This window comes from Sciurus vulgaris (assembly GCF_902686455.1).
Source record: "Sciurus vulgaris genome assembly, chromosome: X".
In the NCBI taxonomy this organism is placed as follows: Eukaryota; Metazoa; Chordata; class Mammalia; order Rodentia; family Sciuridae; genus Sciurus; species Sciurus vulgaris.
In genome coordinates this window covers 4,436,026-4,461,326 of record NC_136471.1, presented here as the reverse complement: position 1 = coordinate 4,461,326, position 25,301 = coordinate 4,436,026, and the positions used below count along the sequence as shown (strand labels likewise).

General features: G+C 38.9%; 1 protein-coding gene across 5 annotated transcripts in view; it reads left to right on the top strand.

Moving 5' to 3' along the window:
- MTM1 (myotubularin 1) overlaps positions 1-25,301 on the top strand; it is a 104,745-nt gene that overhangs the window by 51,609 nt on the left and 27,835 nt on the right. For all 5 annotated transcript variants that reach the window (XM_079124309.1, XM_079124308.1, XM_079124310.1 and 2 more), the window contains 3 exons: positions 170-271; positions 18,577-18,660; positions 20,907-21,056. In XM_079124309.1, coding sequence (XP_078980435.1) covers positions 170-271; positions 18,577-18,660; positions 20,907-21,056 — 336 coding nt within the window. The remainder of the gene's footprint in view (positions 1-169; positions 272-18,576; positions 18,661-20,906; positions 21,057-25,301) is intronic.

The following is a 25,301-nucleotide window of genomic DNA, read 5'->3' as shown; positions in this document are numbered from 1 at the left end:
CCAGTAATTTCAAAATACCCCATAAAACAAAGTGATTTTTAGTAGTGTAGATTCATTGCCATTTTAGGTAAGTGAATCTTCTATTTCCTTAATTGAATGGAAGATTTTTTGCTAACTAATGTGACTTTATTGATAGACTGAACTGTCAAATTTCTCCTTTGCCCCCTAGGATATGAGAAACCTGAGGTTTGCTTTGAAACAGGAAGGCCACAGCAGAAGAGATATGTTTGAGATCCTCACAAGATACGCCTTTCCTCTGGCCCACAGTCTGGTAAATTCCAGGGCTCTCCTAAGCATCAGAAGGTTCTCAAGTCTTCTCTTCGTAAACTGGCTGTGGGCTGTGATTCTCTTTTACTCACTCACTGCCTTGTGTTTCCTGGTGTGATGTGTATGTGGGGGTGTTTTATTAAATATGATTTAATCACTTCCAGAGGGAGTAAGTCTCTCTCCTGCTAGTCTGCAAGATGAAATGACCCAGGTGACTGAACCACATGCTGGGAGGCCAATGGGAGCCCTGCCTGAATATTGGAGCTTTACCCAGGATGCCTTGTTCTCTCCAGCCCTGACTATGCCCTTTAAAATGTAGGGAATAGTGAGAGGATGTGGTGGCCATGTGTATCACTGTGAGGTCTGCTCTTGGAGATCATTGTTCTTCACTTTGGTACTAATAGAGGATGTATGTCAGGCTTTTGTGGCTCCCATTATAAATGGGAACCAATCCTCCAAGCTGAAATGCCATTTAGACAAATGTACTTTTAAAATACAAATGTGTTATATAGGTACTACAGTCAGCACCTCAATAAGCCAGCAGTTTTATTTTGTAAAATAATGACATTTCAAATATCATTTCATAACATTTAGTATATGTTTGCAGGATGGATTTATTACACATTTAATTAGTTATAATCTGTGACTTAGTACAAAAGGAAATCCAATGTGTTGGTCAGCTTTTCATCTTATCCCACTCCTCCTGTGGTTGATGCTAAGCAGCCTTGGATGTGAATGCCTGCTAAGTAGAGGGCAAGGACATAATTCTTTAAAAAATATATGAACACCTATATTCTAAGTAGAAGATAATTACTGCAGACTAAACTGAATGTGATGACAGAGATTGTGCAGAAGAACTGCTTTGTATTCTAGCTCTTCTTCCTGTAGCTGTCTTTTTAACATGTTTTGGGATTTTTGTTATAAGTTTTTGTTGTCGTATTTTTTGCAATAAACATCTGAGGTTTATCCCATCTAATGAGATGAGGTTTCTTTCTCCTGGAATTTCACCAGCAGTTGCTCCAATCACAGGAGGTTCATGTGTGGTGGAGAGAAGGAGTCTTTCATGAGGCTGTAGAGATTAGGAGGATATGAAATATTCACCATGAGTCTCATGTTGATCTCACGAAAATGTAGTGCTTGAAAATAAATTCACTGATACCATATCGCTGAATTCATTTTTAGCCTTTTCTAAGTTTCTGATTTAGCATATTAAAAATATTTCCATATGAAATATTTCTAACTTTATTAGGATAAGATGGTTTTATGGAAACATATCTTCTAAATTATAATGAAAGTGAGAATGAAATTTATGAAAGCTCAGTTAGTAAATATGTTGTCTTGGTTTATGTGTACTCGGCCCTACATTATCAGAAATTGCAGGACTGGCTCTCATAGCAGGTTTAAAAGTGCTGAGGCTCCTTTCCATCTTCCACAAGATCTTGCATTATCAGCTATCCTCTTTCTCTGGCATCTTCTGTCTGTTTTAGCATTTATTCCCCTAAAAAAGTCCACTGCTAGGCCAGCTTTCCCCTTAAACTACTATCTTATCTCTCACTTTAGTTACAAAGTTCTGAAGAGGATATTCTATCCTGTTCTCATCTCCGGTATCCATCTGTATTGCTGATACATTCTTGGAGCTCATCACCTCTTACTGGCCGAATCTACTGGCTCATTTCCGTCCTAATTCTGTGTCATCTCCTCATCTCTCTTTAGCATTTAACAAATTTGAATACCCTCCTAAACGTCTTGGCTTCTGTGTTCCCATACCATCTTAACTGTTATTCCTAGAGTTTACTTACTGTCTGTCCCTTTTCTTGAATGTAAACATCTTGTCTGTTCCACTCTCAGCCCTCTTCTTGAATTACCCACTTCACCTCAAAGACTTCATTTACTCCTAAGATTTAAGTTGCACTGCTGTGTAGATGACTTCTAAATTAGCCCTGATAGAGTCCTTGAGTGAGTATAACTAGTCTAACTTTCAAACATCTTCCTTAGGAAGTCCATGTGAATCACAGGCTCATTGGTGCCCTAATCTATTTGCAGTTCAGGAAGCCTGCTTTTTGTCCTGTGTCGTGCAAGTTCAAGAATCCTTTATTGTTCAAGTTCGATAACCTGAAGTCACCTATTTTTATTCTTGCTCTGCTTTGTGCCCCATAGGCACATCAATTCCAACTCCTGGAGGTTCTGCACATTAGTAATTCAACTGTTTCTTCCCATTTCTCCTTGGGCTTCCCATACTCTTAGTCTGGCTTCCCTTTTTCAGTTTCTTCCTCTTCCACTTCATCCTATACAATCCTGCCAGTGGATTTTTCATTTTGTTTTGTTTTGAATTTAAACAATCATGTTTCTATGTTCCTACCTCCCCACCCCACTGTCTCCAAAAACTCAGTGACTCTTCATGCCTTGTGCCGTATACTACAGCCATGCAAGACTGCCCTGTGGTCCTCTAGCACACACAGTGCTTTCCAAGTTTGGATTTTGCTATCACCTTTGCCTGCATCCCCCTTGTCTTCTAAATGCCCATTCTCCAAACACTTGTTATTCAACATGTTGCTCTGTACAAGGTCTTTTTCCATGACATGTGTGTACCCCCTGGGTGGATTCATCTTAACCTCTCACTTTTTAGACTTTGCAGGTCCTTCTGTTGGAGCACTTGCCTCAGTTTGCTTTATGTAATAATTATGTTGTAATTGCTGTCACTAACAGCCACTATACTGTGAGCTTATCAAAGCAGGGATCACCTTTTATCTTTCTACCCTCAGCATAATGACTTCTTCATGGGAAGAATGTTTGCTGTTGTTTTTGGTGTTTTTGTTTGTTTGCGGTGCTGAGGATACAACCCCAGGGCTTCATACCTGCTAGGCAGGTGATCTATCACTGAGCCACACCTAGCCACTGCATAGGAATTTTATAATGATGACTTTTGATTCAGGTTGAATAGAATTTGATGGAAAATCTTTATATGGAAACAAGATGATGAATGTTTCTGAGTATCGTGGATCTAGTACCAGAGCCTGGAATTCTGTGTTGCTGTTAGTGCAGTCCTCCATAGAGGGCTTGCTTCCTCTAGGCTGTGGCTCTTGACTATATTTTTCTTATCTAGGCTAAGAATCCCTGCATCTTCCTTTAGGATGTCAATAAAGTAACAAACTAAAGAAAAGATGTAAACCAATTTGCTCATACAAAGTTTTGGAAATTTGCATTCTCTTAAGTTTTAACCACTAAAATAATACTTCTAAAAAGTTCAAATCAGTTACCAAAACAATAAAAAATGAAAATCTAAACAGATCAGCTATTGACACTGCTTTAGGAATCCCAGTCCTTGATTAATGAGTGAACAGGTATGCAACTGTTTCAGAAATGTAGTTTCATTTCAGAGTTCTGTGTTCGGCTGTGTCAGGGAGCAGTGAGGGCACTTGAGAAAGTAGTTGCATTGGGGGGATGTGACGGTATAGGGGAAGTGATATGGCAGATATGCATGGCCCAATATAGGATACTCTGCATTCAGTTGTGTGGGAGAAATGCAGAGGAAGTCCAGTGGGGGCTCACAGGAAGGAGACTGGAAAAACCTGCATGGAATTGATAGTTAATGTTGGGCCTTGAAGGATGGATATAATTTCCAGTGGATCGGGCAGGTGGAGGAAGTAGAATTTCCAGTAGAGACAAGAACTGACCCTCAACATAGAGGAGGGAAAGCTCACAATATTGCAAGGGGTTTAAGAAGGTAACCAGGGTGTTCAGCTCAAGTGGGAGGTTTGGGGTCACCTGATGAAGGGCTGTGCAAGGGTGGTGAGCTTGTGCCTCAGGAAGTGAAGGAGACTTACTGACATTTCAGAAATAGTGGGTGTTGAAGACAGCATTATGCAGAACCCAGAGGAGGGAAGAGCCAAGGAAGCTAGGGAGATGCGTGAGAAATCCAGGCAACAGGGTCACAGGGCCTGAAGCAGCATGCAGGTGGAAAGGGGTAGGACAAGGACTTCCCAGGCTTGGGTAGCAATTTCATCAGAGAGGTCAGGGAAGAGGGATGAATTTGCCTTGGTCATTGTGTTTGGGGCTTGAGTGGTGGGAAAGATGAGGCACTGTTGACAGTAGAGAAGTCAGAAAAGGGTTTCACTGGGGAAACAGAAGGGAGGAGAAATGTTCCTTTATTATCATTTTTTATTGCTATTTTTAATCGGCCATTGCCTGTTTTAAGTTTGCTGAACTTTTAGGACTCCAGGAAGGGATCTCAGAGTGGAGGGAACAGAAGCCAAACGGTTTGCAGGGGCTTAAAGGAAGAGTAGGTGGTTAAACAAAATAAAAGTATGGGTGGCAGCCATAGCCAAGGAAGTTTTTCTCCCCTAACATCTGAGAACAGTGAATGACTGTATTTGTGGAAAGGGGAAAGAAGTCTTGCCACTTTTCAAGGCAAGAGAGAAGGGACCCTTTCTCAAACAAGATCCTGGAGAAGGCAGAGGGGGATGGGGTTAAACCCCATTTGTAGGGCAGTTTTGGAAAGGAGAAGGGACAATTATTCCTCTGAGACAGGAGGGGAAGAAAAGTTTCCAAACTGCCACAGTGGGGAATGTGAGAGTGTGCCAAAAAGGGATTTCCTGGAAGCATGCTATAAGCCCGATTGCATTGAACAATACAAAAGTCCCTGCTTGAAAAATATCACTCCATGAATATTATTGCAACTGTTAGACCAGCTGCAGATTATTGAAGTGATTTTCATTGCCAGTTGAAGGCAGAAGTAAACTTGCTGTTGTATCCATGAAATGGTGTCTGGAGGCCAAGAGAGCTGGGCTCCAAAGCCAACCTTGGGATGAATGGATTGTGAGTGGGCTTTCTTACTTCAGACCACCCCTTTGGCTCTTGCTGCCTCCTTCCCCATTAGTATTTTCACCACTCAGTGTGTTTGAGTCAGGATTTAAACTCCAAATTGAACTTGAGTTGTTTAGCAACACAAAATCCACCCCAAACCATTAACTTGATTGTTGCATATTTTTCCTATAACATTTTCTATTTCAACCAAAGTATTTCTTTTCTTTCATTATCTTTGCTTTGCTTTTCAGTCACTAGAAATTGTACTGAATTCTCATATACAGCATATAATTCAACAAGAGTTTTAGATAAAAGAAATGTTGAAATCCTGATTTATGGCATTTTGTAAAGGTAGAAACCAAAGTTGTGCACATAGGAGCAGGACCTGATAACACTACAGAAAAAGAGTTTGTTGGGATGATGTGTTCAGCAAAATTCTTTCGTTGCTTTCCTTATAGTTTTCTCATTTTGTACTGTGATGGGACAGAGATAGTGTAAATTCTACATGAGAGTTTGGTAAAATGTCAATGCCATTCTATTAGTGAACCATAAAATCAGTGTTCTACAACCAGGTATGGTGGCATACACCTGTAATCCCAGTGATGCCTGCCTATAATCCCAGTGACTCAGGAGGTTGAGGCAGGAGAATCACAAGTTCAAGGCCAGCCTCAAGAGGTAATGTAGCCATAAGAAACTTAGTGAGACCCTGTCTCAAAATAAATAACAAAAAGTGCTGGGGATGTGGCTCAGTGGGAAAGCCCCTCTGGGTTCAATCCCCAGTACCAAAAAAAAAAAGGTTTTTTTGAATCAGGGTCTTAGGTTGTAACCAGCACTTTTAAACTGAATACAATAGAAACTATGAAGAGCATAACCTAATATGGGTACGTATGGTTTCATGAAACATTTCTTTCACGGGTGTGTGTGTGTACTAGGTCATAGTGTTAAAATTCATTGCTTACTGTTAATCATAGTCAAGAAAGTTTGAAAAACACTATTTTAGGTAATGGTAGAATAAAATACATTTCGAGTTAACATCAGCATTATTAAGCTCAAATCTATCTTTACAGCTGTAGGCATACATGGATTTTCTTGAATTTTAAGTGAAGGTTGTGTTTGTGAATAAACACATGGGATGCACACTCACAGGAAGTCGAGAGCTAGAAGAAATGAAGCCCGAGACCTAGGTTCAGGTTCATAGTAGCTATTGCCTGGGAGATTTCCGAAGGACATGTTTGAGAACCTGTCCAGTGTGTGGTTACTAGTGTGGGTCACAGAGTCCAGTGGCCCATGTGTGAATTCGACTCATTGACTTCCCTACTTGCAACCTTGGAAGTCCCGTATTTATGTACTTCAGTGTTCTTATCTGTAATGGGGATAATAATGGTCCTTATCCCATAGGGTTTGTAAAATGCTTATGATACTGACTGCCATGTGATAAGTGCTCAATAAATATCAGCTCTTCTATTATTAACACACCATTTTCCCAGCAAGTATAAGGAATAAGGATGATTACCCCAACACACTTTCCCCCAAGACTATTAATAAAGTAATTGTGATAATACGTGGAACAGTAAGCCCTTTAAAAGAAAGATGCTACATGAAGTTTACTAGTATTATTAATAAACTACAGGTTGTACTTTGATAAAGGATTGGTTGAAAGTTTTCAATTTCACAATATTAAGTCCAGAAAGCAACTGAACTAGAAATGGGAAATGTGGAAATCTGTGCTATGTAATGGACAGAATTCTCCAGAAATAATTTTCCATTTTCTTCTTCCATCTTTGACTGTTCAGGCATACTGATTTCAGGGGAACATGGCTTGGTCAGGTTTGTGTTTAGGCACTTTGCCTTTTTCAGTGAAATTCTGGATTAAGTTCCTTAGTATTGCAGTGTTTCCTGCTTGTTATCTTCTATGAGGTGGTTCCAGTCATGAAACTGTTATTTTTGTTTTTGTTTGGGAGGGTGGTACATTTAATCTTTTTACATTGGTTGAAATGGGCACTAGGAGGGGCCTTGTTCTGCTGACTCAAATTTCAGGAGAGAAGTAACTGGGTTGCAAGGTCTTTGCTGTGCCAAGTAGCCCTCCAGGAACTGATGGCGTCGCACCATATCCCATCCAAAGGACGGGAGTGAAATCTTCCACAACTCCAGTGCCTTTGTTGCTCTGCTGAGAAATGGGAAAAGTATTAGAAGTTGCGTAGACATTTTAAATGAGGATGAACTTGAGTGTACCCTTACTTTGGGGGCTGATTAACAAACTAATAGATAAAAGGAAAAGAACTCATTTTCATGTGGGGCTTGAAATGCGAAGTGCCTGCACATGCTTCCTTGCTTTCCACCTAGATAAGGCCTTAGGACTAAAGCATGTCTTAGTTGTCTATTCTCTTTTGGGTTAGGACTTTTTTCTTGAATAAGCAGTAAACTTGGCTAATTGAAGAATTAATCATGCTTTTGAATATCTTCTTCCCGCCCCCTTCAAGACTTGGCCCTCTGTTCTTTCTGACTTCTCTCTGTGCTCTGCCATGTCCCTCTAAGCCTTTGAATGTTATTGGTCCTTCTCCCCACTGCCTGTCTCAGGGAGTTCTTGTCTAATCTCCCCTCCCCCCAGCATGGTTCAGAAGCATCAGATCCCTGCCTGTTGTCACCCCCACAGGATCCACTCCATAATGCATTGAACCAGAACTCTAGCCTTCCTACTCAAGGAGAACTATTCTGAGTGTCATTCATACCTTGCAACTTGTAAAACCTGGTTGTCCCTTAGGCCTTGTCCTTTTCAACTGCACAGTTACTTGACTCCAAGTACTCCTTTCTCTCAAAGTTGTATCATTTTAATGTTGAGTGGACATCAAAGAACATTTACAAAACATATGTAAAATATAAAGAATACTGACTGAGGGAATTTCCCTTTGACCCCTGGGATGCATGCTGGGTAATTTCTTCTGTTTTGTCATCTACAGCAACTTTATCTGATTTGGTGAGTTTTTCTTTCCATTATGTTTTTTTGTTTGTTTGTTTTTTGCGGGGGTTGGGGGGTGATGGGTTTTTTTGGTACCAGGAATTGAGGTCAGGAGCACTCAACTACTGAGCCACATCCCCAGCCCTATTTTGTATTTTATTTAGAGACAGGGTCTCACTGAGTTGCTTAGTGCCTCACTTTTGCTGAAGCTAGATTTGAACCCGTGATTCTCCTGTATCAGCCTCCTGAGCCCCTGGGATTGCAGGTGTGTGCCACTGCACCTGGCCCATTATTATGTTTTTATGTTATAGAAGTTCTACTTGGTTCTCTTCTTCAGACCTGTTTGTCCATTATTTACAAATTCTTTATCTTCACCCTTCTTTTATTCCTTAAGTATATTAAACAGAGCTTATAGTAGGCATTTAATCAGTACAAAACCCAATGTCTTTGTGGCCTTTTCCTACAAAAGAGTGGTGCTTTGTTTCCTGGTGTGTTTTTTGATTATCACCCGAAAACTCCTGTTCCTTGGAACTTTATCTGCAGAATACTCAGAGGCTGAAATTGAAGGCAGTTTTACTGAAAAATCAGTATTTTTATCTGCCAGACATCTTGGGGCACCACCAGGTTATAAATTAACTCTCCACTTGATGTTTTGGGGGACCATCTGGGTTTTGTGATTTTGGCTACAAGCTACTTAAAGGCTGACTTATGGCTATAAATTCCTGGTAGCAGACAGTGGGAGAAATTGTTTCCTCCCTTGCTCAGCCCCAATAGTCTAGACAGGTGAGTTCTCTTAGAGCTTCAAGATGGTTATTTCCCATTCATCCCTTTCCTGAGTGGTAACACCTGAAAGGCCAGGCTTCCAATTTGATTCTGTCTTTGGTAGGCCTGAGACTTCATGTCTTATCTCCAGTACCCCAAGAGGCCATCAAATCCAGTTCTGTGAGTACCCTGAAGGGGAAAGCCAGTACATTCTCTTGCTCTCTGCATTCCTGATTCTGGGCCCATTAGTGCATTTTTAAAAATGCTTCTGTTGCATTTGGCGCTTGTGAACGTGTTAAGCAGAAGTCTTCAGGTACCATCTAGACTCATATTCCCAGATACTTCTGTTTTTTTTTTTTTTTTTGAAACTTATCTTTCCCTGTAGCTTCTGAGACCTAAATCTCATGTTCCTTCTACCTCTCACTTCTTTTTTGGTTCCTCTGCTTCTTTTTACCACCAAATTGAAACAACAATCTTTCTCACTCTCATATCTACAAGTATTGCCTTTGTGAACATGATTTCCAAATCTATAGCTTTATGTTTTTCCATAGCTGCTGTGTAACTTTCAAGTGACACTAAATGCTTGTTTAAAATTACTCTCTCATACTCCCCCTAAAACTATTCTTCTTTATTGTTTAGTTCTTGTAATGACATCTTTCAGAGTAGCTCAGATGTCATCATTGTCCCTCTAGCCCTGTCTGTCAGGAAGCACCTTGGCACAATCCCAGTGTACTTTATCTTTCCCACTTGTGACACTTAACTACCTTTCCTCAACATGATTCTTAGTTGTTCCCTCTTTGTCTCTTTCCTTGGGAGAATTTCTAGCTCATTCGAGAGTTTAACCACATCTTTCTTTTCTCTCTCTTCACTTAATACCTTGTTCATAGTTTGCCATTGCAGTCACAGTGCCTCTTCCCAGACAGCCTTTCCAAGGTACTTGTTTCCTATTGCTGCTCTGACAAATTACCGCAGACTTGTGGTTCAGTCTATCATATTACAGTTCTAGAGATCAGAAATCCAAAATGGGTCTCACTAGGCTAAAATGAAAGTGTCAACAGGGCTGCATTCCTTCCAGAGGAAAACATATTCCTTCAATATGTTTTCTAGGGGAGAATGTTCCCTTGTCTTTTCCAGCTTCCAGAGACCACCTGCCTTCCTTACCCCGATGCTCAGAGTCAGCAATAGTGGGTCTAGTCCTTCTCACACTAAATCAGTCTTTGCTTCCATCATCATTTCTCCTTTTCTAACTCTGACTTCTCTGCCTCTCTTTTCCACTCTTAGGACCTTACAAGGCACGCCCAGCTAATCCTTGGTGCTCTCCCCTTTTTAACATAAACTGATAACAATCTTAATTCCACCTGGAACCTCAATGCCTTTTGCTATATATAGTAACATAACAGGTCCCAAGTATTAGGACCTGGGCATCTTTGGGAGGCTGTTATTCTGCCTACCATACCAACTCAATATGTTTTCTTGGGTTTTTTTTTTTTTTTTTTTTGGTACTGAGGATTGAACCCAGGGGTGCTCTGCCACTGAGCCACATCTCCAGCCCTTTTTATTTTTTATGTTGAGCCAGGGTCTCACCAAGTTGCTTATGGCCTTGAAATTGCAATTCCCCTACCTCAGTCTCCCAAATTACTGGGAATACAGGCATGCGCCACCATATCTGTGGCTGTTCTCTAATTTTTTTGATTTTTGCCAGTCTAACAGATGAAAATGTAGATTCATAGTTTTGTTTTTATCTTATTTGAGTAGAATTGAATATCTTTTGGTGTAAAACATTTGTATTTCTATTTCTACATTTTCTTAATCTTCTGCCTATTTTTATTTAGGGTTTTTTGGTATTTTTCTTGTTAATTTTGGGTATTCTATGATAATAGCTACATTGACTTGCAATATGAGTTGCAAATATTTTTCCATATGCTTTTTGACTATACACAATGGTGGTTTTCCCATGGAAAATCTTTGAAATAATTATTTGACAGGATATATATGTTAGTGTTAGGGGTCCCTAAGACCACCCCTGGGTGCATTGCATCACTGGGAAGACTCACAGGATTCAACATATGGTTGAATTCACAGGTATTATTACATCAAAAGATTATAGACCAAAACCAGCAAAGGGAAAAGATACATGGGCAAAGTCAAGGGGAAATCTGGCATAAACTTCCAGAATTCCCTTTCAGTGGAGTCAGACAAGATGCACTTAATCCTTCTGGGAACAAGTTGTGGCAACACGCTCGAGCGCATCCGGGTTTTCTGTTGGGCGTTAGTTACATAGGCTCCCACTGCCTAGCACGTAACCTGAATTCCAAAGTTCCAGAAGGGAATGCAGGGTTCATCATGAATCACATTGTTTACATGAGCAGCTCAGGCACAGTAAACCACTCTTATCAGAGAATGAAGGGAACAGTTCCAAAATCCAGATTCCCAGGTGTCAGCCAAGGGCCAATCATGTAAGCAGGCCCTCCCAAGGAGAGCAGTCCCAGGCCTGTGATGGTACTGTTTTTTTTTTTTAATCGTTTAACATTTATTGAGGGCTTAGTATGTGTTAGATATTGTGTAGCACTTTACAAATATGAACTAACATACAGAATAAATCTTAGATGTTACTGTTTTTATGTACAGTTTTTTGTTATAGCTTCTGGGTTTTGTATACGAGTTAGGAAAGTCTTTCTCCAGTCTGAGCTATAAAAGAATTATCTTGTGCTCCTGCAGTATTCTGGTTTCTTTTTATTAAAGATTTAATTTTATTTTCAATTTGAAATTTATCCAGGGTTAAAGTGTATATGTGGATCTGTGCCTTTCTTCCTATGTGTTGTGACACCATTTGTTGACTAGTTCACTGATATAAAATACACCTGTATTTCACACTCAATTCCTCTGCCGGTTTGGTTTGGTCTGACGTCTAGGTGTTTCTCTTCGTGCTCTATTCCAGCTGTTGAAGTTTTTATAAGATGTTGCACTGTCTGGTAGGGCACACCTCCCCTTGTTGCTCTTCTTTTTCAATTCTTTCATCTCTAATTTTGCTGAGGCATTTACAGAATGCATTGATTAGGATGAGGCCCAGGATCTAGAGTTGATACCTATTGCCTATCCCCTAGGAGCCCCATTTTCCTGAGTGATGTGGGCACACAGATGCATGTGGTACAGTGGCACATGTGATGTCATTGGTGTATTAAAGGAAGGCTTCTTTGAGGAGGAAAATTCTGAAAAAAAAAAAATGAGCATTCACTAGGCAGAAATGGACATGCCAAACTGAAGGAGCAGTCTGTGCAAATGTGAAAAACCAGAGTGGACCTGCAAAGAGAAAGGTGCCCAGGGCACATGTGTGCGTGGGGAAGGAGCGAGAAGTAGTGCAGAGAAAGGCCTGGCCAAAGTTTGCAGAGCCTAACCTGCTTTATCAAGAAGTCTTGCTTTTTATCTTAATGTGAGGGGAACGTTTTAAGGTTTTTTTGGTTTGTTGGTTTGGTTTTTGATACCAGGGATTAAACCCAAGGGCACCTAACCACTGAGCCACATCCCCAGCCCTATTTTATTTTATTTTATTTTTATTTAGAGACAGGGTCTCGCTAAGTTCCTTAGGGCCTTGCTAAGTTGTTGAGGTTGGCTTTGAACTTGAGATTCTCCTGCCTCAGCCTCTCGAGTTGCTAGGATTATAGACTACTCCTGGCTCTTTAAGTGTTTTAAGCTGGAATATAGCATGATTATATTTCTTTTTCAAAAAGATTAGGTGGGCTGCTGTGTGCAGGGGTGGTTGGTTAAAGGACAAAAATGGAGGCAGAAAAGAGACCATTTCTGGGGATCATTGTTAATCACCTTGTTCTGTGATGAAATGGGACAATAAGAGGAACAGGAGAGACTGGATTTCAGAAAGATCTAGATTTTAAGATCAGTAGAATTTGATGATTGAATGTAGTTGTGAAAAGGAATGGAGTGATAGAGAGGGAAGAGCCCAGCCTAGATAACCAGGCTGATAGTTTGGCCAGTGATCAAGATGGGAAATATAGTGAGTTTCCCTTCACATTTGCTGAGCCACAAGTGTCTGTGGGACAACCAGGTATAGAGATCTAAGAGGCAGGTTACTCTATAGACCCTGGGCTCGGGGGTGGGCAGAGGATTACCTGATAGGATTGAATGTGATCATTGGCATTTTCATAGATGTGGTCAAAATTGCCAGGAGAGAGAATTACAGTGAGAAGAGGTGCAATGTGTAGACCCTGATAAATGTCAGCCTTAAGTGATTATGATTGTAGATGGTTTCAAGTGACATTTCAAACATCCTTTTGTGGTCCTTTCAATTGTGTGTGTGTGTGTGTGTATTTTTTTAATAAAGGAACTGACCAGGAATATTAAACCACTTTGCCCAGGGTTATGGATTTAGTCAGTGGTAGAAATAGGATCAGGAGAATTATTTATGCAAATGGAAGTATAAATGATAATTTAGGTGCTACTACTTTTGACCTATGAAACTATTATCAGATTTTGGAATAACTGCATCAAACTAATTTAAATGACCTTGCTATGTCAAGTCATGTGAAATACTTATACCAATGGCATTATCCTGCAATAAGATCTTAGAATTATACCTTGTCAAATTTCAGTATCTCCTATGGTTCTTAAAACTTTTAGCCTCTCCAACTTTAATGAAAGTGATTTTTTCTTATATGAAATGTTCTTTTTCTTAAGCATAATCTAAAAGATGAAAATGAGGTAACTATACATTGCCACGCCTTTAAATTGTAGATGAAAGCTTTTAAAAAGGTGAATGTCTCCAATCTGATCAACTAGTTAGGAAAAAAAAAAAACCACTCACTTAAATTCTTTTTCAGATATGAAAGAGATCAATTAGAAAAGAAGTAGTTAGTGTTTCTCTGAAATTTTCAGGTTAGATATTCAAAGACAAGTTTGTTTCTTCATGAAATATGGGAAATGCTCCTGAAAATCATGCCCATTGATGAGTAGCTACTGAGTGATAGTAACATCCTTTAAAAGAAAACACTTTTAAATGTACATAACTGATCAGTTTCTTCCTCTGAATACTATAAAAATGATTTTTTCTTCTGAACTGTCTCCCATTTGAAATGATATTGAATGGTTACCAATCTTACTCTCAAACCTCCAGTTTTAACCTCATACTGCATGTCTTTGAGGAAGGGGCTGTGTGTGAAATGGAGGAATCCTGAGTTGTTGACGGAAAGCTCTCCTTGCTCAGGAGTTGTTTCAGATTTATACATTCTGCTAAATTAAAAAAACACCAATCTAGATGTTTAAACAAATCAGTGCATCTTTATATAGGTGCTATTTAAAAATAATAGCTAATTAAGTGAAAAGTAAAATCTGTTACATTTCAGAGTTTTTCCCTACAAGATACAACAATGCTAAATGTAGCTAAATTAAAATGACAAGTTACATTCCCTATGTCAGAGCTGTTTTTATCCCTAGTGTGAAATCAGAGATTTTCATTTCAACTTTGTCCTTTAACATTTTTCAAATGTTACATTGTGCTATTTTTAATCAGGGGAAAATGTACATGATTGCTTTTTTTAAGTCTCCATGCGTGGTATCTCTTTGACTAGTCAGTATCAAAATTTTGACATGCCCCAACATTAATAGGAAAATAAAGACCTGCTCACTCAGGGAAGCCAGGGCCGAGCATTTGAGAGTATGTTTTCTGATATAATAGGCTCATTTCCTAGTTTCAATACATGTTCTAGTTATAAATGATGTTTACATTGGGAGAGGCTAGCTGAAGGGTACATGGGTTCTCCTCATACATTTCTTTGCAACTTCCTATGAATCAGCAATTACTTCAAAATCATTTTAAATATAAGTAAAGTGGTACCCCCCAATATCCCAATAGCTTCATTACAGACTCCTAAGGGTTCTGATATATCCAAGGTCCAGGGCGCAGGTAGGTCATCCCCTAGAGATTCTGGTTCAGTACAGGTGAGGTGGGGCACAGGTGTCCTATGGCATCTTGAAAGAGGGCCCAGGCCCAGCCCAGTCCAATTCTGAGGAAGAGACTTGGGCAAGGAGCAAGCCCTAGAAGGAAGTCACAAAGGGGACACTGATCATCTACTGATTGCCAGCACTCAGCAGAATACCCTCGCTGTTCTAAGTTAGATTTGCTAGGTTGGAAGGATTGTTCTCGAGTTTTCTGTAGGCAAGAAATGAAATCAGCACTTGGAGGGATCATGGGTGGACTTTACCATTACCCACTTGGCAAGTAAGTCTCCCTGCTTGGTGACTGCAATGGAAAACACTCCACAACCAGTTCTCTCCACAAGAATGGAGGGTCAAAACAGATTCACCCGAGGCTACATCTAGGAACAATTGCTGGAATGTCAAACCACTAATAAAGTACTAAAAGAACGGAAAGCCTTAAAAATGTCTTGTCTGGAAAGAAAATAAATAGCAGCTAAAAACTTCAAGACATGTAACTCATTAATTTGAGGTTTGAATAGTTTTCAGACAGGAGCTTTAATTAGGCTTGTCACGAGTCACCACTTGCAGGGAGCTTTGCACTGTTTAATAATGAGGTGCAGATGAATGGATATTGTTAGCCTTGCTTTAATGTTTAATATTTGTTTTGTTTTTTGTAATAATCCATCTTTATGTTACTCCACTGACAGCTTATATTTGAAGATTCTTGCTTTGTTCTTTTTTCTGAGTAAGAAAAAGAGGGAAAATCAAAATATCTGGTACATTTTAGTTTAGAAAATATCAGCATTAGTTCTTGGGTAATGCTTGCTTCATTTGAGCCAGGTAGTTTATGGAAAGCCTAGTTTTTAAAGAAAAACCACCATGTAAACCTTTACCAGTAATGCTTTTGAAATATGTTTTTCTGTAATTAGAAGTGAATTTATTTGGATGCAATGTTAGATGTATTGCATATTATTTGACAATGAAAAATATTTGACAGGTGATTCACAAATTTTCCTGGAATATTTAAGGTCCAAGCCTGAAGAGTCAACTGGGAGCTGTTTTGTCACCAAGTTGTCATAGGCATGTTCCAAGGATAAAGGATGCCAGTTCATTGCCTCCTCTGTACCTCATTTATAGTATGAAGTGTCATTGTAGAAGTAGTTTCATGAGGAAGACCACCTGATACATAGCTTCCATGGGGACACTGTCTCATTCTCATGCTAATGACAAAAACAATTAATGTTGTTTGTGTTTAAGTTCTCTTAAGCATATTGAGGACATTATGGAGATAACTTTGATTTGGGTCATATAGCCTTCATCTTCTGATAACAGTTTTGTAAACCTATTGGTAAGTGTCTTACAAAATACTAGAAAGAAAGCTTGAAGCAAAAACAAAAAAGTGTTTTAATATAAGCAATCGGTAAATATAAATTAACTTGAAAAAACTGCTGGCAAGTTGAAGGACGGTGATACTATTACTATACTTCATGATTTTGCTGGAGAAAAACTTTATCTGGGCTGTTAATTTAGGAACAGGATTTTTTTTTCTTTGTTTTAAAAGGTGGCAATATTCTCTTGAGTTCCATGCCAAAGATGCAAATAACTAAAAAGCAAAGGAACAAAATATTCATGTTGAGGTCTGCTAAAGTGAGTGACTGTGTATCCTTATATCTCAAACCATCTGCCATCTACAGCTATGTCAACAACACAGCATTCAGCAATTCTGAGCATTTACTTGTTCCAGGTACTTACCAGTATAGTATCAGATGTTCAAAGTGATGTCACCAAGAGAATGCTTAGGAATGCTGCATAGATTGCATTTATGTATAAAAAAGCACACCTAACATTTTAGTGCTGTTTTCACCAAGAGTCACTGAGTTAAGCTTCTGTTAACAGGAATCTTTTATTTTCCCCAGCGGCACTGAGTAGTTGAGCTTTGCTGTAGACTCAGTGTCAGGTGAGGGCCTTAGTGGAGCACACAGCACTCAGGCCTAGCACTGACCAAGTTGAGACCTGCTAAGGGTGCTGCATGCTTGGGAGTGTTTGAGAAGAAAATATGTCCCAGCACGTTCTTGATCAGTTTTTTACCTTAAACTTGTCATTCAAATACTCAAAACTATTGCCACTAGGTAATGGTTTTTCAGAAAGCCCCTGTGATATAGGGGAGAGGATGCTGGTAGGCAAAGCAATAGGCTAGTAGGGGAAGGAGATACTTAGTGGAAAAGTGAGCAGACCTGGCACCTCTGGAGAAAGGGTTTCATGTTGTCATTCATTCAACAAATTCTGTGCTGCCTTATTACTGGATATAGAGGAGATGAACAAAGCAAGTGTCTGCCTGTGTGGAGCCCATGTTCTAGTGAGGGGACAGTGGAGTCCAATAGTACATAAGTACATATATGTCAAATGGTCATAAGTGATAAGGGAAGTAAAACAGGGGAGGGATAATAGGGGGTGATCTTGTAAGGGTGTGGTATGTTGGTTTTCTGTAATATGTCAGGGAAGGTCATTGATTATAGTTATTCTTTTTTTTTTGGGGGGGGGTGCTGGGGATTGAACCCAGGGCCTTGTGCTTACAAAGCAAGCACTCTACCAAGTGAGCTATCTCCCCAGCCCTGATTATAGTTATTCTTGATCAGACCTGTGAAAGGATTAAGAGAGTAAGCCATTAGGGAAAAGGATTCCAGGCAGGTAGAACAACAGGTACCGAGGCCCTGAGACTGATGTGTGCTTGTTCCTTCAAGGGAGTGGCCCAGGAAGTCAGTGTGGCTGGAGTAGAGTAAGCGGTGTCAGGAGTAAAGACATGGTGTGGGCGTTGGTAGCCAGATGGCACACAGCCATGTAAGCCATTGGAAGGACTTCCACTTTTAGTTTAAGCCAGATGGAAAGCCACAGGAGGATTTTGGCAGGGGAATGACTTGATCTGACTTATGACACTATTACTCTAACCTTAGAGGTGTAAAGATAGATACAGAGATTATTGTAATAAACCAAGTGAGAGATGGTTTAGGCTTAAACCAGGTTGGTAGCTGGGTACTGACAAGAGTGACTCTACAGTTTTTGGCTCAGTCAACTAGAAGGATGGAGCTATCATTGACTACAATGGGGAAAACTGGGAAGAGCAGGATGGGTAGTCAAGAATTTGGCTTTGGGTGTGTTAGCTTCAGAGTTCCCCAGATGCCTCAGGACAGTCTGAAAGGTTGTGAGGTTGGCATTTGGATAGCTGTGTCCAGAGTTCAGAGGGGAGGCTAGAGAGCAATAGACAGTGTTCGCTAGGGTACAGATGGTATTTGAAGCTAGGAAATCCATCAATAGCACCTTGAGAGTGAGCATAGAGAGAGGTGATGAGAGGTCTGTGTCCTTTCATTTCACAGAGACCAGCACATTGATTCAGAATTCAGAGAGCAGTTAATTAAGAGCATTCCTAATGTCCTGTCTCTCTTTAAATAGCTAAATGTGTCAGTGTACTCTTGAGACAGTTGCACTGTTTAAAATTCACTCTGAATGTCCTTTTCTTCTTTTGCTTATCAATCGCTAATACTCTTTAAAATCAATATGCACATTTTGGTCTGGAAATCTGATTTTTTTGGAGTGGCATTTAAAAAACAAAAAAGATGTTTGAAGCCATAGAAAATTGAAGTTTCAAAAGTAATTGTTACTCAAGATAAAAATAGTGTAAGCCTGGTTTGAATTTTCCATGGTTGTTTCTTTGTTATATGTCTCAGTTTGGGTTGTAATTTCATGGTCAGCAAATCTGGTGAAATTTGTTTCATGAAAAAAAATCAAAGGATGTACTATTAATAGACTGCTCCTTTACACTGAACTTTAAATTCTTTTTTTGTTGTTGTTTTCTGCCTTTCTAGCCATTATTTGCATTTTTAAATGAAGAAAAGTTTAATGTGGATGGGTGGACTGTTTATAATCCAGTGGAAGAATACAGAAGGCAGGTAAGTTGGTAAATACTGTTGTCTGGTATGTGTTGAATCTCAAACATGCATAGTGGCACAGTGTCATCAGTCATGCCCTCTTAAGAACCAATAACATCCTTGCTAAATATTTTTTTGATTTTATATATATATATATATATATATTTAGTTGTTAATAGACCTTTATTTTATTCATTTATTTATATGCAATGCTTGCTGAGGATCAAACCCAGTGCCTCACACATACTAGGCAAGCACTGTACCACTGAGACACAACTCCAGCCTGTGCTAAATACCTTTTTAATGGCGTGTAGCTCATTCTATCACTGTGTAACTTATAAGCTTGTTCCACTGCCACATTCCAACTGTTTCTTTCCGTAAATGAAGACCATTGGTTTTGTGTTGTTTATGAATCAAATGCTTAGGGTCTAGAAAAGTCAAACCTCTATACCTTACTTGGGTTCCTATTGCTATGTATTTCTAATTTGGGGAGATTAACTATTACTGGCCATGAAATTTAAATCACATTCATTCTGAATTGAAGATTCAAATGAACTCAGAGTATCTTCCTATAAGGCTGTCTTCCATGAGAGCACTGTTGAGTGGATGTTATAATTATCTTACTGCTCTTCTATGTAAATCTCACCTACATGCATGTTTATTTTCTATAATAAGGAGGCAAGATATAACATTGCTGCTGTTCAGGGACAAAGATCTCTCACAGTATTTTTGTGAAGATCAGTAGCATATAATGTAACAAAAGTCACAATTTGACCTCTGGTATAACCAAATCTGTAGGACAACTAGGAATTTCACAATGGATTTTTTTCATAATTCTTCTATAAAGCTCTTCACATAATTGGAAAATTTTGTTGAATGAACTTTAAAAATCAGATCAAGCCCCCATGCTTTGTTTGAAAAGGCCATAAATGTAAAATAAAACTGCAGAGCCATAGGCTTGAGAAGAGCCTTCTAGCTACTATTTCCCCCACCATGAGTTGATTTCCATTTTTTTGGGATTCAGGTGATATAGTATGCCCTATTGCTTCCATAAATCAGTTTGAGACTGTTGGAGTTTGGGAAGGCTATGTACACGTCTTAATTTAATGATCTCTGTTCTAGACCACCTAATGAGGTAGAAGGAAGACCACTAAAACATTTTGCATGTTTTGGACCCCTCTTTAACATTAAATATAAAAACAATTTACTGTATTTCTGGAGCGTTATTGATAATATTAAAACTTTTCTTTAGTTCAAAACTTGTAGCTTAAAATAAAACAGTTCCTGTTTTTAAGATTGCATGCATATATGAACTGTTGAAGATATTTTGTTCTAGACTGCCATTATATTCAATCTTTTTTTCTTATAACTTTCTGATGGGACTTAAAACTCTAATTGGACTCAGCATCAGACTCAGCATCTGTTTGGTCCGTGGTACGTAGGGCCAGACCTAAAGAAAAGGTACAATGTCTGTCCCCAAAGCAAACACCCACCTAGCTCACTTTCATGTGTGTATTTGTGCATTTGTGAGTATGGGGAGAGAATATTCCACCACCTCTGCATCTTGTCCATAGTAGACATAATTTTGCGGGGAGATGATAGGATGAAAGGTGTCTTCTGAGTCTCCCTATCACATTAGCAGTGTGCTTAAAATGCAGATAACTGTGTTTCTCACATGACCTATATAGAGCGATCATCAATCCCAAACAACTCGATTTAAGAAACTCATTGGAGGTGGCGAAATGAGCCTCCCCAGAGGGGTTTTCCTTTACTTCCCCTCTGTGATTTTCTTCATGAGCCTAGCCACTTTCTTCTTGGGAACAGAATGAAGCTTTCTCTCTGTTTTGAGCAGGGCGAGGAAGTTGCCTGATCTCTTTTCTATCATCAGTTAGACACAGATTAATATTGCATATGGTACTTTTCTTTGGGGCAGTAGTTGCACGGGTGGGGGATGAACTTGGGTTTATTTGTGTTCTCCAAGTAATAATGAATATATTGACATGAAATAAAGGAAGACCTCAAATTCAAAACGTCTGTATTTACAAAAGATAGTTTAGAATCATGGAAACCACCAGTGTGTTGTCTCGTGTTCTTACGTTGTCTGGATTCTTGATTTGACACCCTTATTACAATAATAGGTAGGTCATCATCACCCTGTAGTCAAAGAGGCATGTCTACATAATTCTAGACGGGAGAAAAGATATCCAAAGTCAACTCCAGAGATGAAGTCATGCCATGCTGACTGAGACTTTCTTTTTTCCTCCCAGGGCTTGCCCAATCACCATTGGAGAATAACTTTTGTGAATAAATGTTATGAGCTCTGTGACACTTACCCTGCTCTTTTGGTGGTTCCCTATCGTGCCTCAGATGATGACCTCAGGAGGGTTGCAACTTTTAGATCCCGAAATCGAATTCCAGTGAGTACTTTGATTAACATTTCTCTCAATGCATGCCTTTTATTCTGAAAGAACAGTAGTCAGGTAATTCAGAGAAACACTCTTTTTGAAATTTCATTCCATTTAATAATTACCAAGTGCCTTCTGAGTGCAAAGCACCTTGTCAAACAGGAAAAAGATATAAGGCAACACCTGCAAATCAAGGGTTGAGAGGAACTGAGGTAAAGAGCTCTCTGTGGGAGAGGGCACAAGCAATGCTGCCACACCTGAACCAAGTGCTGTGTGGAAGGAAGGAAGGATGACCAGACAGGCCCTTTGTGATTTCCTTCTTTGTGACATGATACCTGACCTGTCACAGGCTCTTTATAAATGCTAGATGAATCATGATGGAAAGTGCACACTATCTTATGTTGTAGAGTATATAAGTACGGGCTTTTACATACCCACGTGGTCGCTAGGATGAGCTTGTCCTCATCACATGTGCAGGCTGCCTCAGCACATAACCTTATGGAACTACAGTCAAGTACAGATTATTCCAGACTTCCTGTGTACCATGTCATTGAACCTTCCTCACAGAGTTTCCTTTTAGTCCTTAAATATTTATGAATATGTCAGACTATTCTACATACATTTTGTTCACTAAAAATTTAGAGATTTTTTCTCAGATACTTGTCAGGATCTGTCATAATAATTATCTTGGGTTTTGTTTCAAAACAGATTTTTAAAAACAGCTTGAAGAAATTAAGATTTGATGTCACCTTGCCTTTACCTCCCAAGTCTAGACATTCTTGTCCTTAAAAGGATATTTGTGCAAAACTTTGGTATACTGGCAACCTAAAATGAGTTGTAACTTTTAAAATTCTCTTTGTTTTTTTATTAGTGTCCATTCATATCTTCATGTTATATGTTGTACTTGGAAGTATATTCAGTTCATTAGAAAATCAGTGCTCATGAAGCTAAGGTTACTGGTTCTGCAGGCTTGTGCTCTGCTTCGACATGTTGTCCTGTGCCAGAACCACAGACCACATCCCTGCTCTAGCCAGTTGTCTTGCTGGTACATGCTTTACCCATAGGAAGAACCAGGGATAGGGTAGTGTGGATGGCTTTTGTCACTTATTCATTCAGTGTTCATTGTACATCTGCTGTGTCAAAGATTTGTGTGCACATACGTGTGTGCATTTCATGGGAGGTGGGACAGGAGAGGAAAGGAAACAACTGTGTCTATGCCACTGTGCCTGTTCTGCCATCTTGATCCAGTGGTCCCCATTGTAATGAATGAATTAGACTCTACTGCAGAGCAAATAAAATCTTCTTTTTATCTAGCTATTTTGTTAATTATTCTAACTTTGTGGGTAGTGGCTACCAATTTATTTTTTCTAAAAACCAATATTAAGGCAATGTTGCCCATCACTGCTACATATTTATAATGCTCTACTATTAGATATTATTAAACCTGGTAATATGCTCTTTCCAATATTCTCACTAACTACCTGACTCTTGAATGTAAGTCTCAGAGCTTTCTCTCAAGACCTGTGTCTTTAGTGTGAAATCAATTGTTTTTGGTAGTTCTTTTTTTATATAATTATTTAATTCATTAATTTATTTTTATGAGGTTTTAAAGATCAGACCCAGTGCCTCACACATGCTAGTCAAGCCCTCTGCCACTAAGCTACAACCCAGCCCTGGAAGTTCTTTTTTAAAGTCCATATAAAAATACAAAAAAGATTTAAAAAATAGCTTGTTATTTTACATATAAATAAGATATACAGTACAAAATATCATTGAGTAACAAAACAGTAGAAATGCATTAATTTTTCCATTAGTGGATGTATATTCTTTTGTTCTCAAACAGGTTTGTCTTAATTTTATGGAAGTCTTTATAAGTAGTACATGTTGATTTCAGAAATTTTAGAAGATACTGATAAGCAAAAGGGAGTCTGCCACCTAGTGAGAGCACTGATATTTTGGTACATATAGTTCCAGGCTTCCTTCCTTGCATTTATTTATTTATCCAAAAAATGGAATTATTCCATGCTTTGAATCTCAATCTACTTGTTCTGCCTAGCAATATCTTGTAACCACCTTTCCATGTTGATAAATATGATCTGCTCATATGCTAGTGCATAGAACTATCATGAGTTATTTAATTGGTTTTCAGTTGTGAGATATCTACATTCTTTTTAATGCTTTCCTTTTTAAACAGTGCTGTGGTAAACATCTTTTAGTCATTAAGTTTTTGTGTAAATTCCTTAGTTGTCTGTGGATTTTAAATATTAATTTTAATAAGAATAATATAGTACCATACACTTTAAGAGAACTCATAGTAGGCGATACTGTAAAATGAGCATTATTTGTACCCATTCATCTCTATAATAAGCATCCTTTTAAAAATCTAATCAGAATGCCCCCAAAAGTATTTATGAGATGAAACAACTCTTGGGAGTGGCATTTCCTAACATTGCACCACAGAGAAAGTATGATGGGGGAAGAGCAGGCATTGGCAGAGAACAGTGCTATTGCCTTTGACCGAGTTAAATTCAAACTTATGAGGGACTTTCTCAAATAGTAAATTTCTCATGTATGGAGCAATTGGCTTTTCTCCAGGTGTTCTCATGTCTTTCACATCTCTGGATATAAGGGCCATAGGAGGCAGAACAGGGCTCGTGTTTGCACTTTAGGTTAAGAGGGGGAGGTTTAGGGCTGGTCAGTGCCTTTCCTGAGACTCCCTGGTCCTGAGCCTCTGCACTTCTAGGCAGAGGCTACAATGGTGTCTAATTGGTCTCTAGCATGGTGGAAGGTCTTAGCCTTTTGTTCTGAGAATGAATGAATATTCTTATTATCATAATCTTTCCTCAGAAGCCCATTGTCATAAGAAAACATGTCTTTATAAACATTTGTTTTTGCCACTTGCCATCATAGGGAGGTGACTTCAGAAATGTCAGGGTATTTGATTTTATATTAAGTGAGCCCAAATGGTTATGCTTCTTTCATTCTTGCGACTGCATTTTGGTTTTGGAATGACTTTATTAGCTGCTGAGCGTACCTCTGAAAGCTAATGTGAATCTGTGTTTATTGCATACCTTAAGGCCGTTCCTCCAGTCCTCCCAGTAGCCCTCTGTGGTCACTGTTTTTCTCCCCATTGGACCAAAGAGGAGTGGGAAGCCAGAGAGGATGTGAGTTAAATGCCTGAGTTTAGTGCTCACAAAGCCCACATATTATGTCCCACCATGCCATACTTCTCCAGCTCCCTGTTTTTATATATACATATATATAAATAAGCACATATTTGTATCTATATATATGTATACACACATATGTGCATGTGTATTATGTATAGATACAAATATGTGTATATACATCTATATGTATATATATAATTCATCCTTTTTAATTGACACATAGTAATTATATGCATTTATGGGATACAGTATGACATTTCAATATGTATATAGAATGTGATATTTCAATATGTGTGTAGAATGTGATCTGATCAGGTTAATTGACCTGCCATCACAGACATTTATCATTTCTTTGTGCTGGGAATATTTGATATCCTCTCTAGTAGCTGTTTTGAAATATTTGATTAGTTCTTGTTCATTATATTTATCCTGTGTTCCTAGAAAATATTAGAAACTAGGCCTGTCCATTTTCAACAGTTTTCTTGAGATTGACTTCCTTCTGAGCATTCCCCAGCTTAGGTGTACAACCCAGTAGTTTTCAGGATGTTGTGTTATTAACTCTTTTCACATGTTTCATTTCTCATGTGCTGTAAGCTGGGAAGCTGGGTATCAAAAAGGTTAGAGAAGTCTGCCAAACTTCATTGTGGAGACTGGCAGCTCTCTTGACAGTCCAAGATCTTTGCTCCTTGAAGTTTTCTTCTTCCTGCAATTGAGACTATTGGGGAAATGACCTGTAGATGTGCATTAGTATCATGAGATTATACACATTATACCAGAGACTGTTTCCTGTCACGTTTTGCTGAAGATATTTCAATATGATAACAAATCTGGTAAGAACTATGGAATTAAAGTAATATCAGAGGCTTTCTATTACCTTTAGGTGATAAAACTTTCTTGAGATAAACATGTGATTTCTTGGTGCTAATTAACTTGTTCTGATTCCAGGTAGTCCTCAGTGTCAACATGTGTTTCTGGGCACTCACACAGTGAAATTGCAAACAGACTCACTTCTTCGCGATTGTTAGTATTTTATTTTTTTCATTTTAATTATTTTCTTGAGACTTGGTTTCTTGACAGTTTGAACTTT